This window comes from Chelon labrosus (genome assembly GCF_963514085.1).
Source record: "Chelon labrosus genome assembly, chromosome: 16".
Taxonomy (NCBI): domain Eukaryota; kingdom Metazoa; phylum Chordata; class Actinopteri; order Mugiliformes; family Mugilidae; genus Chelon; species Chelon labrosus.
This window is the reverse complement of record NC_140349.1, coordinates 8,002,517-8,015,665: the sequence shown is the minus strand read 5'-3', so window position 1 is coordinate 8,015,665 and position 13,149 is coordinate 8,002,517. Positions and strand designations below refer to the sequence as shown.

The window sequence follows — 13,149 nt, the reverse complement described above, 5'->3', positions numbered from 1 at the left end:
TAACTGGGTCTTACTATGTTTATTGCAACAAACACAAATTCTAGACAGGCTGACATTGACATTTATGTATTAACTTATTGCTGAAGCTAAAGTAACTTTCATCTGTGAAAGTCATTAGTTTTGTAGAGATATTTGTTTTCGAGGCTGAGCGGATGTTGATTATTTAACAGTTAGCATCGATGCTACAGACTTCCAAAAGAAAGTGCTGAGTGGCTTCATCAGCTCCACTGTTACCGTGGTTACTGCAGAACTCTGCAGCTGGAAGGAACCAACACTTCAAAACAACGACGACAAAAAACAAAAAACACACACAATGATCTTGTTTAGAAACATGTTTTATTTTTGCTTTTGTTTAGATTCTTTATGAATATTCATGAATTAAAAAATCTCCCAAGATCTGGATTCTTAAGGTCTCTAAACTATAGACTGTATATAATATGGACAACGTCTCACCAATTCCTTGCACTGGTCAAACAGATGCTATTTTGAGCCACAGTCTACGCAGCACAGTCCGAGAGTGGAGCCTCGTTGTCGATGACCCGACCACATTTCCTCCAGACTCACTCGCATTTTTGTTTAATTAATACAACGCTCTGCTCTACCTCCACCAGTTACGAAGAAATTTGGGATTACACAGTGTTGTTTTTTAAAAAAGTTGTTTACAGCTCTCTTACTGAGTGGTTGGCAAGGCAACTGGGGGTCGTCATTATGTCGCATCTTGTTTCTACTAACTAACTAAAACCAAACTTATCCAAAAGGTCGACACTCGAATATGCATCAACATTATATTAACTACCTAAAATGACAGAAACCATCCTTGAAAAAAAATTATTTGACATGTATTTTAGTGTTTTAGTTTGGCCCAAGTCCCATCCACTAACATGGAGGAGGTGGAGCTTATGAGATATACTGCAGCCAGCCACCAGGGGGAGCTCTACTTGCTTAGGCTTCACTTTTGAGGAGCAGTTCCACTGTCCATATTTATACAGTCTATGCTCTGAATTCAACAGCTAGTTGCTCTTTGGAGTGAGGAGGTACACGTTTTCAATTAAAGAGTCCAGCCCCCAGTTTCGCCACATGTCTGACATTATATCCTCTGAAAGCAGTTTCTCAATATCACAGTTTCCTGAGTAAAACAAGAAAAGCGTAGTTTAGAAAAAACACAAAAGAATCTACAGCTCTAACAAACATCCACAGATCACTCACATCATCATCTTTGGGTTTATTTCACACACAAAAAAAAATTCTGCTTTGAAACAGAATTTCAAAGCCATAATTGATTTTAATAATACTTACCAAACAGGCTGTGTACTTGCTCATCAGGCACAAAAAAGGGAGGTCCTACAAGACGAACACAGTCACAAGGAGCTTTTAAATTTCACCAAATTCACACAAACACATTTATGGGCCTCTGCCAGATAGATTAAAGACCATATGTGTGTTTCTATATTTATATATTTCCCAATGCACAATATAGAAATGTACCTTCATACAACTCAGGATTGTAAACCAAAGTGTCCAGAAGGTATCTGCAGTCTTTGGCCATCAGAGAAACAATGAGAGCAGCATACCTGCAAGATAAATCAAAGAAGAAGACATGGAACACTCTGTTATGTAAGTAAGAAAAGTGAAAGAGAGCTTGATCTCATCTTACTTTTCTCTGTCTTTTGGGTTGATGGCCACCAGAGAGCCTCTGTCCCACATCGCTCCAAACTGTCCCTCAATGGAGCTGTGAAAATGAGAAAAAATATCATTTAATAAAAGCAATTTAACCTTTAAAGGGCATTGAGAAAAACACATGCCATTTTCCTCACCTGGAAAAGTTGTACAGGTCGCACTGATACAGGGAGATATTTTTCTCTGAGTTCTGTGGAACGAAGAGTGTGACGCATGAGACTACACTGCCATTACAGTCTGAGCAAATACTACGATGTTCTCACAGTTAGGACCACGTGTTACTTTAATTTGAGGGTACTCACATCCAAAGTGGAAGAAGGGTTTAGGAAGGGAAAGTCTCTTTAATATGTATCCCTCTTTTTCAAGGGACCAAATATAATTGGACAACTGACTATGAACGTCTGCAGAAGACAGAAGTGGTGGAAGATCTCATTATCCTGTCCATGCTGAGGAAAAACCTCTTCACAGCATCAACGTCGCTCACCTGCTCTGAATTTAACCTGATGGAGAAAACGGCTCGGGCAACTCGCATAGCATGTGAAGCTATTTGCGTTGTTCACTACTAAATGTTTACGTTACCGCCACTTTTTAAAACCCGATGTTTGCGTTCTTAATTTTTCAGACCATGGAAATTTACAATTATTGACAGAGAGTTGGTCAAAACCAGAGGAAACGACTCCGGACGTGACGTGAACTAGCTTAACTTTAGCGCTAGCTAGCAAAGTTAGACGGAAAGTCAGCTGCTTACTGTAACGTCAATTTATTTGCTGATACTTTATTTAATCCTATATAGCTACACTTGGCTACATAATGCTACGTCTCAACATCTTAATGTTTAGTTTTCAGGTACATGAACTGTTCAGGCTGCTGCAATTTGTCGCAATATCCACTTTATTACGGTGATTTAAAGACAGACTGATACACAACGCATGCTTTTATTTGATGTGCAGACATTTCATATACTGTATTAATAGTTTTTAATAGGTGGGATAGCATCATAATTAGGGGCTTTTAAAAAACAAACAAAAAACAAACAAACGCCAGGGTCTCGTGAAGTTTTGTGAGAAACACTGTAACTATGACATAAATATGTTTCGGGAAACGGCTAAAAATGTCCAAAAATAAACAGACAGTATGACTAAGACATGGATCCAGGTGCGACACATAAAAAACACAAAACACATGATGATCCCTCAGTGTTTACACTTCACATACACTTCACCTACCTTGTAAACCTTTGCTCCAGGTATGGCCGGCACAGGCTCCTCGCTGTACGTCATGTTGTTCTCCTCAAAGAACTCTCGAATGGCCTTTTCAGATATCTCCACCCCGACCACTGAATGGCCCATGTCTGCCAACCTGGGAATCAGACAGCAGAGGGAGTGTTATTATATGTTACTATCGGGTCAACAGCTGTTGGTGTGTTTTATTGGATTTAATGAGGTTTTTAATACCACTTCATGTCCACAGCTTTCCCACAAAGCGGGAAGAAGAAGCGAACACCTGTTCGTCCGTTGAGAACTTTATCAAGGCTGGCCTCCAGCATCCTATGAGGAAAATAAAAAAAGAAACACCAAATCAGTCTAGTAAGAGATTAACAAAGACACATATTCCTGGTTATGTATTTTAGATAGCTAGGGTTGAATTGCTCTGAGTAAACATCTCAACTTTATGAAAAACACTGCAATGTCTGGACTGAAGCCCGGTGTGTGGTCCTTATTTGTCTTGTAAATAAGTCAACTGTTTGCACGTCTTGTCTTAAATTTTCCGTGGTATATCAGCGGAGGAGATAATGCCCATTTCCAGTCACACAAGAAATCCCCCAGTTATTCTGCAGAAAAACACGTAGATTACAGTAATTTCCTTACTTGTTCACTTGTGGCTGATGGAAGCCAGTTTCACCATCTCGCCAGTATTGCTCCCACTCCCCGAGGGCCATGACCCGGTCTGCCTGCGGTGCCAGCATGCTGGTTATGTTTGCCTGACCTCAGCTGGTAGAGGAGAGCACGAAGAGCAGAGAGGCAGAGAGGGATATAGAGAGAGAGAGAGAGAACGCGGAGAATGGATTGAATAGTGTTCATATCTGTGGCTGGAGGCAGAGGGGGCAGCGGGGTGACAACACAAGATGCGCACGTTCTCGCTCATAAACACATGCACGACAGCTGCACGGTACAGTAAACGGTCCATGTGAAGATTAAGACAGGGAGACGGGGTTTAGAGCACAGGTGTCAAACATGTGGGCCGCGGGCCATAAACTGCCCGCCAGAGGGTCTAATCTGGCCCGCAGCATTTTCAGTGAAAATAATTTATATTCCTAATTTGTCCACTGATTTCAGAAAAAGAAGTGGACACAGAACACAACACTGAGACCTAGGACTAATGTAAAACAAATGGAAAAAAGTCCGGACTTGTCGTTACTTATAGGTTATTATGCTGTTATCTTACTTGGCCGCTTTTTGCCATATTTTGTCACAAACTTCCCAAATTCAATGAAAGTGCATACAGTCCATCAACAATTACTCCACAACCCCTCTCCCCTTCTATCTACTCTATGATAGATTTTCCTTGATTTTGGACTGGGAAGGGATTTTATGCAGTTTGTTTTTTGTTTTTGTTTTTTTTGTTTTTTACCAGAAATCTATGATTGCCACTGGAATCTAAAGGTAGATAATTACAGACAACAGCTGCAGATCAGACAGGTTAAAGGTCGGAAGCTGCACATAGACGTAATGTGCCAACAAGTCAGAGTCTGGCCCACATGATATTGATCTGAGATATAAAGGCCCAGCATTCCTCTCTGGCGTAAGAAAAATTCAAACAATGACCTAATGACTTGCATGACAGGAGGAAAACTTTCTTGTGTTAATAATTTGACTTAACCATTACACAATATGCAGTTAAATAATTTGCCATAGCAGACAGTTTCATAACAGTGTCAGGGTCTCGCTTACCCAGCAGCAGACTGGCACGAAACCAACCACGGTACTTTTAAAAGGTGGTCTGAGCCCCGCATGTTCAACCGTACCTTTCCACGAATGAAGAAAACAGTAGTAGACCGGCGACCCACTGGCAGCGTTCAGCACACAAGCTTTGGAATCGATACCTCTGGGTTTAAAGTGTCCCGAGTTTAGTCTATCAGGCAGCAAGTTTGATTTACAACGAGCAGACGACCATATAGGCAAAGGGAAAGGTGAGGGGCGAAAGCTTTGCCTGACAGGATGAACTCGGGAATCAGAGAAAATGATTGAAAAGCGTTTTTTTTTTTTTTTTACTTCTGGTTTGGGAGGAGCTTGATGCTCCATTCAGGGGACATGGGGAATATCAGACTTAACAGGCGCTTTCTCCAGACAAAGCCTAAACGAGTATTTTACACACTCAGCATACTTTTATGATATTTTATTATTATTATTATTATTATTATTATTGTTGGTTCAAATATATGATCGTTTTGGAGGTTCGTGGTGGTTTTGGTGTTGAATAATTTTTCATAATAAGCTAAATATATCACAAAATTGTACATATAACGCCTCAGTGAAACATTTTAACCTCCACGAATGTATGATTTATTGCTGCACTGATTATTAGACTGCTCTGCTTTTAGGAATGTGCACAGGAAACTAGACGTTCATACAAAGATCCACACTGGGTTCACACTGTCTTATGAACAGGTGAAATGGATCTAAACTACAACCTATATGAGCTATTAACTAATCAGCTATTGAACCAATCAGAGCACTTGGTGGGCGGGGCTTATATATATATGATAGGCAGCTATGTAATTAAAGCAAATACGTGAGCATACTGATCACCTCAGGAAAGAATACCTGCCTAGAAGCACAGAAGGCACAGGCTAAATATCTTAACTCAGTGTCCACATTGCCTTGTGATGCGAAGCTAAAGTAACTTTCATCTGTGAAAGTCATTAGTTTTGTAGAGATATTTGTTTTCGAGGCTGAGCGGATGTTGATAATTTAACAGCACAGTTAGCATCGATGCTACAGACTTCCAAAAGAAAGTGCTGAGTGGCTTCATCAGCTCCACTGTTACCGTGGTTACTGCAGAACTCTGCAGCTGGAAGGAACCAACACTTCAAAACAAAACAACTTCAAAACAACGAAAACAAAAAACAAAAAACACACACAATGATCTTGTTTAGAAACGTGTTTTATTTTTGCTTTTGTTTAGATTCTTTATGAAAATTCATGAATTAAAAAATCTCCCAAGATCTGGATTCTTAAGGTCTCTAATCTATAGACTGTATATAATATGGACAACGTCTCACCACTTCCTTGCACTGGCCAAACGGATGCTATTTTGTCCGAGAGTGGAGCCACGTGGAGCCTCGTTGTTGATGACCCGACCACATTTCCTCCAGACTCACTCGCATTTTTGTTTAATTAGTACTGCACTCTGCTCTACCTCCACCAGTTACAAAGAAATTTGGGATTACACAGTGTTGTTTTTTAAAAAAAGTTGTTTACAGCTCTCTTACTGAGCGGTTGGCAAGGCAACTGGGGGTCATCATTATGTCACATCTTGTTTCTAACTAACTAAAACCAAACTTATCCAAAAGGTCGACACTCGAATATGCATCAACATTATATTAACTACCTAAAATGACAGAAACCATCCTTGAAAAAAAATTATTTGACATGTATTTTAGTGTTTTAGTTTGGCCTAAGTCTCATCCACTAACATGGAGGAGGTGGAGCTTATGAGCTATACTGCAGCCAGCCACCAGGGGGAGCTATACTTGCTTTGGCTTCACTTTTGAGGAGCTGTTCCACTGTCCATATTTATACAGTCTATGCTCTGAACTCAAGAGCTAGTTGCTCTTTGGAGTGAGGAGGTACACGTTTTCAATTAAAGAGTCCAGCCCCCAGCTTCGCCACATGTCTGTCATTATATCAAGTAGTTTCTCAATATCACAGTTTCCTGAGTAAAACAAGAAAAGCGCAGTTTAGAAAAAACACAAAATAATGTACAGATCTAACAAACATCCACAGATCACTCACATCATCATCTTTGGGTTTATTTCACACACAAAAAAATTCTGCTTTGAAACAAAATTTCAAAGCCATAATTGATTTTAATAATACTTACCAAACAGGCTGTGTACTTGCTCATCAGGCACAAGAAAGGGAGGTCCTACGAGACAAACACAGTCACAAGGAGCTTTTAAATTTCACCAAATTTACACAAACACATTTATGGGCCTCTTCCAGACAGATTAAAGACCATATGTGTGTTTCTATATTTATATATTTCCCAATACACAATATAGAAATGTACCTTCATACAACTCAGGATTGTAAAGCACAGTGTCCAGAAGGTATCTGCAGTCTTTGGCCATCAGAGAAACAATGAGAGCAGCATACCTGCAAGATAAATCAAAGAAGAAGACATGGAACACTCTGTTATGTAAGTAAGAAAAGTGAAAGAGAGCTTGATCTCATCTTACTTTTCTCTGTCTTTTGGGTTGATGGCCACCAGAGAGCCCCTGTCCCACATCGCTCCAAACTGTCCCTCAATGGAGCTGTGAAATTGAGAAAAAATATCATTTAATAAAAGCAATTTAACCTTTAAAAGACATTGAGAAAAACACATGCCGTTTTCCTCACCTGGAAAAGTTGTACAGGTCGCACTGATACAGGGAGATATTTTTCTCTGAGTTCTGTGGAACAAAGAGAGTGAGACGTTACGCATTATACTACACTGCCATTACAGTCTGAGCAAATACTATGATGTTCTCACAGTTAGGACCACATGTTACTTTAATTTGAGGGTACTCACATCCAAAGTGAAGGAAGGGTTTAGGAAGGGAAAGTCTCTTTAATATGTATCCCTCTTTTTCAAGGGACCAAAGGTAATTGGAAAATTGACTATGAACGTCTGCAGAAGACAGAAGTGGTGGAAGATCTCATTATCGTGTCCATGCTGAGGAAAAACCTCTTCACAACATCAACGTCGCTCACCTGCTCTATACTGAATTTAACCTGACGGAGAAAACGGCTCGGGCAACTCACGTAGCATGTGAAGCTATTTGTGTTGTTCACTACTAAAGGTTTACATTACCGCCTCTTTTTAAAACCCGATGTTTGCGCTCTTAATTTTTCAGACCATGGAAATTTACAATTATTGACAGAGAGTTGGTCAAAACCAGAGGAAACGACTCCGGACGTGACGTGAACTAGCTTAACTTTAGCGCTAGCTAGCAAAGTTAGACGGAAAGTCAGCTGCTTACTGTAACTTCAATTTATTTGCTGATACTTTATTTAATCGTATATACACTTGGCTACATAATGCTACGTCTCAACATCTTTATGTTTAGTTTTCAGGTACATGAACTGTTCAGGCTGCTGCAGTTTGTCGCAAAATCCAATATCCACTTTATTACGGTGATTTAAAGACCGACTGATACACAATGCATGCTTTTATTTGATGTGCAGACATTTCATATACTGTATAAATAGTTTTTAATAGGTGGGATAGCATCATAATTAGGGGCTTTTAAAAAACAAACAAACAAAAAAAAAAAAACGCCAGGGTCTCGTGAAGTTTTGTGAGAAACACTGTAACTATGACATAAATATGTTTCGGGAAACGGCTAAAAATGTCCAAAAATAAACAGACAGTATGGCTAAGACATGGCTCCAGGTGCGACACGTAAAAAACACGAAACACATGATGATCCCTCAGTGTTTACACTTCACATACACTTCACCCACCTTGTAAACCTTTGCTCCAGGTATGGCCGGCACAGGCTCCTCGCTGTACGTCATGTTGTTCTCCTCAAAGAACTCTCGAATGGCCTTTTCAGATATCTCCACCCCGACCACTGAATGGCCCATGTCTGCCAACCTGGCAATCAGACAAGCAGAGGGAGTGTTATTATATGTTATTATCAGGTCAGCAGCTGTTGGTGTGTTTTATTGGATTTAATGAGGTTTTTAATACCACTTCATGTCCACAGCTTTCCCACAAAGCGGGAAGAAGAAGCGAACACCTGTTCGTCCGTTGAGAACTTTATCAAGGCTGGCCTCCAGCATCCTATGAGGAAAATAAAAAAAGAAAGACCAAATCAGTCTAGTAAGAGATTAACAAAAACACATATTCCTGGGTATGTGTTTTAGATAGCTAGGGTTGAATTGCTCTGAGTAAACATCTCAACTTTATGACAAACCCTGTAATGTCTGGACTGAAGCCCGGTGTGTGGTCCTTATTTGTCTTGTAAATAAGTCAACTGTTTGCACGTCTTGTTTCAAATTTTCCGTGGTATATCAGTGGAGGAGATAATGCCCGTTTCCAGTCACACAAGAAATCCCCCAGTTATTCCACAGAAAAACAGGTAGATTACGGTAATCTCCTTACTTGTGCACTTGCGGCTGATGGAAGCCAGTTTTACCATCTTGCCAGTATTGCTCCCACTCCCCGAGGGCCATGACTCTGTCCGCCTGTGGTGCCAGCATGCTGGTTATGTTTGCCTGACCCCAGAGAACGAAGAGCAGAGGGGCAGAGAGAGATATAGAGAAAGAAAGAGAGAGAGAGAGAGAACGCGGAGAATGGATTGAATAGTGTTCATATCTGTGGCTGGAGGCAGAGGGGGCAGCGGGGTGACAACACAAGATGCGCACGTTCTCGCACATAAACACATGCACGACAGCTGCACGGTACAGTAAGCGGTCCATGTGAAGATTAAGACAGGGAGACGGGGTTTAGAGCACAGGTGTCAAACATGTGGGCCGCGGGCCTTAAGTGGCCCGCCAGAGGGTCTAATCTGGCCCGCAGCATTTTCAGTGAAAATAACTGATATTCCTAATTTGTCCACTGATTTTAGAAAGAGAAGTGGACATAGAACACAACACTGAGACCTTGGACCAATGTAAGACAAATAGGTTATTATATTATTGATTCAAATTTATGATCGTTTTGGAGGTTCGTGGTGGTTTTGGTGTTGAATAATTTTTCATAATAAGCTAAGTAAATATATCACAAAATTGTACAGATAACGCCTCAGTGAAACATTTTAACCTCCACGAATGTATGATTTATTGCTGCACTGATTATTAGACTTCTCTGCTTTTAGAAAGCTGTACCTTGTTACATTAAACAGGGTTAATAGACTCCATTAATAGTAATTTGAGAGGCTGGTTTATTAGTGTAATTAGCAATTAAGGACGCAACAGTAGAGCCACACTCCACAACTTATGGGAACTGTGTCCACAATGAACACACGCAGACTAAATTAGTTCCTGCTATACAGGATATTAAGCATCCCTTAATATTATGACACATAATAAATAAAAACTAGATGTTCATACAAAGATTACATGAGTATTTGCAAACAGAAAAGCAACTTACTTGTCAGTGGACGCTCAGAGACTCAGACTGTCTAAACTACCTGCTGCTTTCAGGTCCACGCTGTCTGATGAACGGGTGAAATGGATCTAAACTACCACCTATATGAGCTATTAACTAATCAGCTATTGAACCAATCAGAGCACTAGGTGGGCGGGGCTTAAAGATATGCTAGGCAGCTATGTAATTATAGCAAATATATGACATATGATCACCTCAGGTGCCTAGAAGCACAGAAGGCACAGGTTAAATATCTTAATTCAGTGTCCACGTTGTCTTGTGGTGTGATTTAGAAAGCTACAGAATTATTTTTGAACAACTGACTTCACCCTCATTTCTTTTTTTCTTAGTTTAAAGTCTTTCTGCAAAGCCACGCTGGGACGGTGACAGATGTCACTAATCCCCAGAAAGCCTCTGCACTGTTGCTCAGTGATTAGTCTCGCTTCCCCAGCCTGCGTCTTCTTCGCACTTGGTTTGGTTCAGCGCTGCGCTGGAACCAGATCCACGGATAAGAAGAAGATATCCTTCCTATTCCGCTGCAAGTCGGCGTTAGGAAATGAAATGACTTCAGAGCGGCCACAGGGCGGCGCAGGAGTTTCAGAAATCTCCGCTTCTCTGCAGAAATAGGGCGCTCAGTCACTCTTGGCTCTGCTTTCCCTTAACGTTATCATGTGCTGCCCATTAAATGTATGATAATTTGATCACAGAGCATTTAAAAGAGATTTTTGTTATAGATAGATAGATAGATAGATAGATAGATAGATAGATAGATAGAGCTTTTAGGCAAACTAAATAGTGTGCTATCATAAAACCACAGATTATTGGCATGTGACTGGATGTTTGGCCACCCACATGTAGTTCTTTAACAAATGGAGCGCATTGTGTCTGGTTATTGCCAAAATAAAGAGGCCTGTCACTGAATTGTAATTTAATGTTGCGTAATAATGCGTTACAGCCCATTTTCATCACTCCTGGCTTCGAGCCTAAAACTCCCTCTCTTTTTTTTTTTCTCTTTTTCAAAGAATTCCTAATATTACTGAAACACTAAAATCCTCTCAGGCTGCTGTCCCCCCAAACAAAGTCAAGATCTAAATCTGGCCCAGCGCTTACAGTGTTTTCCGCATGCTTTCTGCCATCTTCACCCACAACAAAGCCACGGTAAGAGGGGAGATTAAACGAGCCCTGAGAAAATGCAACCCTCCTCCGTGTCTGTTTAATTCCTGCGCGTAATTCGGTGCTTCCAGAGCGCTCCAGCTGCGCCGGGGTCGCATCCAGATGTGTGTGTTTTTCTTTACGGTGAGACGACGAGCTCCTCGGAGCCTCTCTGAACCAATCACCACCGCCCGGGGGCGGGCCGTGTGTGTGCGTGTGTGTGTGGACTGTTGTGGATGTGGAAAATGGACAATTTATCGCGCACATTCATCACTTGAACGCCGCGACGGGGAGACCTGCGACTGCACCTCGGATTGATTCGCAAATGTCCGGCCGTGGTGTGAAAAGGAAAATCACCAGAGAGGAGGTGGTGGAGGAGGAGGAGAAGAGGAGCGCGGCTCGCCACCCGGTAAGGGCGAGCTCCGTGTCGGGGGGGGGGGGGGGGTGATTTCTGCTGTCTGTGTTTAGAGGCTCGCCGTAAATGCTCCTCATCAACAATATAAGGATTCTAGTGAGATCTCAGCAACAATTTCTGCATGTGGCTGTTTCTTATTTTGCTCATATCTGCTCTAAAGGAATACACCACCACTGCAAGGCATCGCTCTTAAATTAATAACGCTTTCATGCTCATTATCTTAAGACTTGTGGGGATGGCACATGCCGCGGATCGAGGGGATAATAGCCGTAAAGTAGTCAGCGCGTTTCCCCATCAACCTTAAAGCGGCGCTGGCTGCCCTAGCTCCCGATCGTATTGTTTGCATGGCGCTCAGTAGCGCACCTTTGTCACTCACGCTGCTTAAACGTTGAGATGGGAATCATTGCAAGTGTTTAAAGCGGCTCTGGCGGTAGCAGAGGACCTTTATTGCACCGTGGCTGCCGAACGATGCACCGGAGCAACAGGGGCACTCAAATTCACCCCTGGATCTCCTGAGACAAGCAGCCTTTATGTGACAGACCTGACTCAGTGCATCCAGGTGGCTGCCTGCCGGAGGTGCAGGCTCTGGTAGTGATGTGGGGTCCCTCGCTGGGTGAGGTGCATGCCGGATGATCAAGGAGAAACACAGATATATATGGAGCGGTGAGGGGAATTTGGAAGGGCACCCCCACCTTGACGTTATTTTTAATGGTTCGTCTGTCGGTTGTAACTTAATCACAGTGTGGGGTCAATCGGGAGCAGGGGGGGGAGAAGTTGGTGTGTTGTCGAGCCTCTACCTGAGCAGGACACTCAACAGTTCAGTGCGCAACCGCTTCAGGGTGACTGAGCAGACCTCTGCGCTCAGAACTGGATGAACCTGCTGCTGCTGCTGCTGCTGCCACCTGCAGCCGTTCAGCCTCAGTGTCTTTTCTGTGACAGGTAGCATGACAGGTAGGCTTTTTTTTTTTTTTTTTTTTTTTTGCAGCTGTGTCAAACTACAACAGATGCATTTATGAGAAATGGTTGACTGCAAGTGCAGCTGCAGCCCGTTTCCCTCTCCCCGCCCAGTCCTCCTCCTTAACCCTAAATATATCCCAGAACCTTGAGGAGAGACTTCGTCACAGGTTGAGGTCTTCTGGCAGCGGGTTCGCTTCTCCCACCGGGCAGATGGGCTGCGGGCTGCACGCTGCCCTGCCACCATCCAAGAATATTTAATAATGTTGCCACTAGATCGGCTGTCGCCCTGTTTCCGCGTGCAAAACAGTTGGCAGCATCGGAATCTGAATCCTTTCAGTGAGTTAGCGAACTTAAGTGCTTTCCAGACACGTATACAGTATAAGATTGGGGATTTTGCTGATCAGCCACAACATTAATACCACTGACAGGAGAAGTGGATAACATTGACCATCCTGTGACAGTTCAGTGTTCTGCTGGGAAACTTTTGGACCTGGCATTCATGTGGATGTTACTTAGACATGTAGCACCCACTAAGACTAGACCAGACCAGACCAGACACCACTACCCCGCACCCTGCAGCCATCCCCAGC

General features: G+C 42.3%; 3 protein-coding genes across 3 annotated transcripts in view; 1 reads left to right on the top strand and 2 right to left on the bottom strand.

Annotated features, from left to right (window-relative positions):
- Positions 1-317: 317 nt before the first annotated feature.
- Positions 318-4,925, bottom strand: LOC311501896 (putative thiopurine S-methyltransferase). The gene is made up of 9 exons (XM_084563951.1): positions 4,703-4,925; positions 3,546-3,668; positions 3,132-3,224; positions 2,904-3,036; positions 1,815-1,867; positions 1,655-1,729; positions 1,486-1,571; positions 1,297-1,341; positions 318-1,126 (listed from the first exon to the last, which is right to left on the bottom strand). Exons 2-9 carry the CDS (start codon positions 3,641-3,643, stop codon positions 1,011-1,013), a joined length of 699 nt encoding a protein of 232 aa, XP_084420077.1. The 5' UTR covers positions 3,644-3,668; positions 4,703-4,925; the 3' UTR covers positions 318-1,010.
- Positions 4,926-6,206: 1,281 nt separating this feature from the next.
- On the bottom strand, positions 6,207-9,146 carry LOC311500974 (putative thiopurine S-methyltransferase; the record flags this gene model as incomplete). Its single annotated transcript, XM_084562613.1, has 8 exons — positions 6,207-6,612; positions 6,781-6,825; positions 6,970-7,055; positions 7,139-7,213; positions 7,299-7,351; positions 8,406-8,538; positions 8,635-8,727; positions 9,049-9,146. 8 exons carry the CDS (start codon positions 9,144-9,146, stop codon positions 6,503-6,505), a joined length of 693 nt encoding a protein of 230 aa, XP_084418739.1. The 3' UTR covers positions 6,207-6,502.
- Positions 9,147-11,348: 2,202 nt separating this feature from the next.
- Positions 11,349-13,149, top strand: part of ext1c (exostoses (multiple) 1c) — an 85,072-nt gene continuing 83,271 nt past the window's right edge. The window contains exon 1 of the mRNA XM_084563489.1: positions 11,349-11,596. The gene's annotated coding sequence lies outside the window, so the exon portion shown is untranslated. The remainder of the gene's footprint in view (positions 11,597-13,149) is intronic.

What these genes read in the sequence shown, in the direction of transcription:
- LOC311501896 (XM_084563951.1), bottom strand. Translation starts at nt 3,643, where the DNA reads ATGCTGGCACCGCAGGCAGACCGGGTCATGGCCCTCGGGGAGTGGGAG. An exon ending in CATCAGCCACAAGTGAACAA is followed by an intron (nt 3,225 to 3,545) that starts GTAAGGAAATTA and finishes TTTTCCTCATAG; the next exon opens with GATGCTGGAGGCCAGCCTTG. An exon ending in AACCCAAAAGACAGAGAAAA is followed by an intron (nt 1,572 to 1,654) that starts GTAAGATGAGAT and finishes TTTATCTTGCAG; the next exon opens with GTATGCTGCTCTCATTGTTT.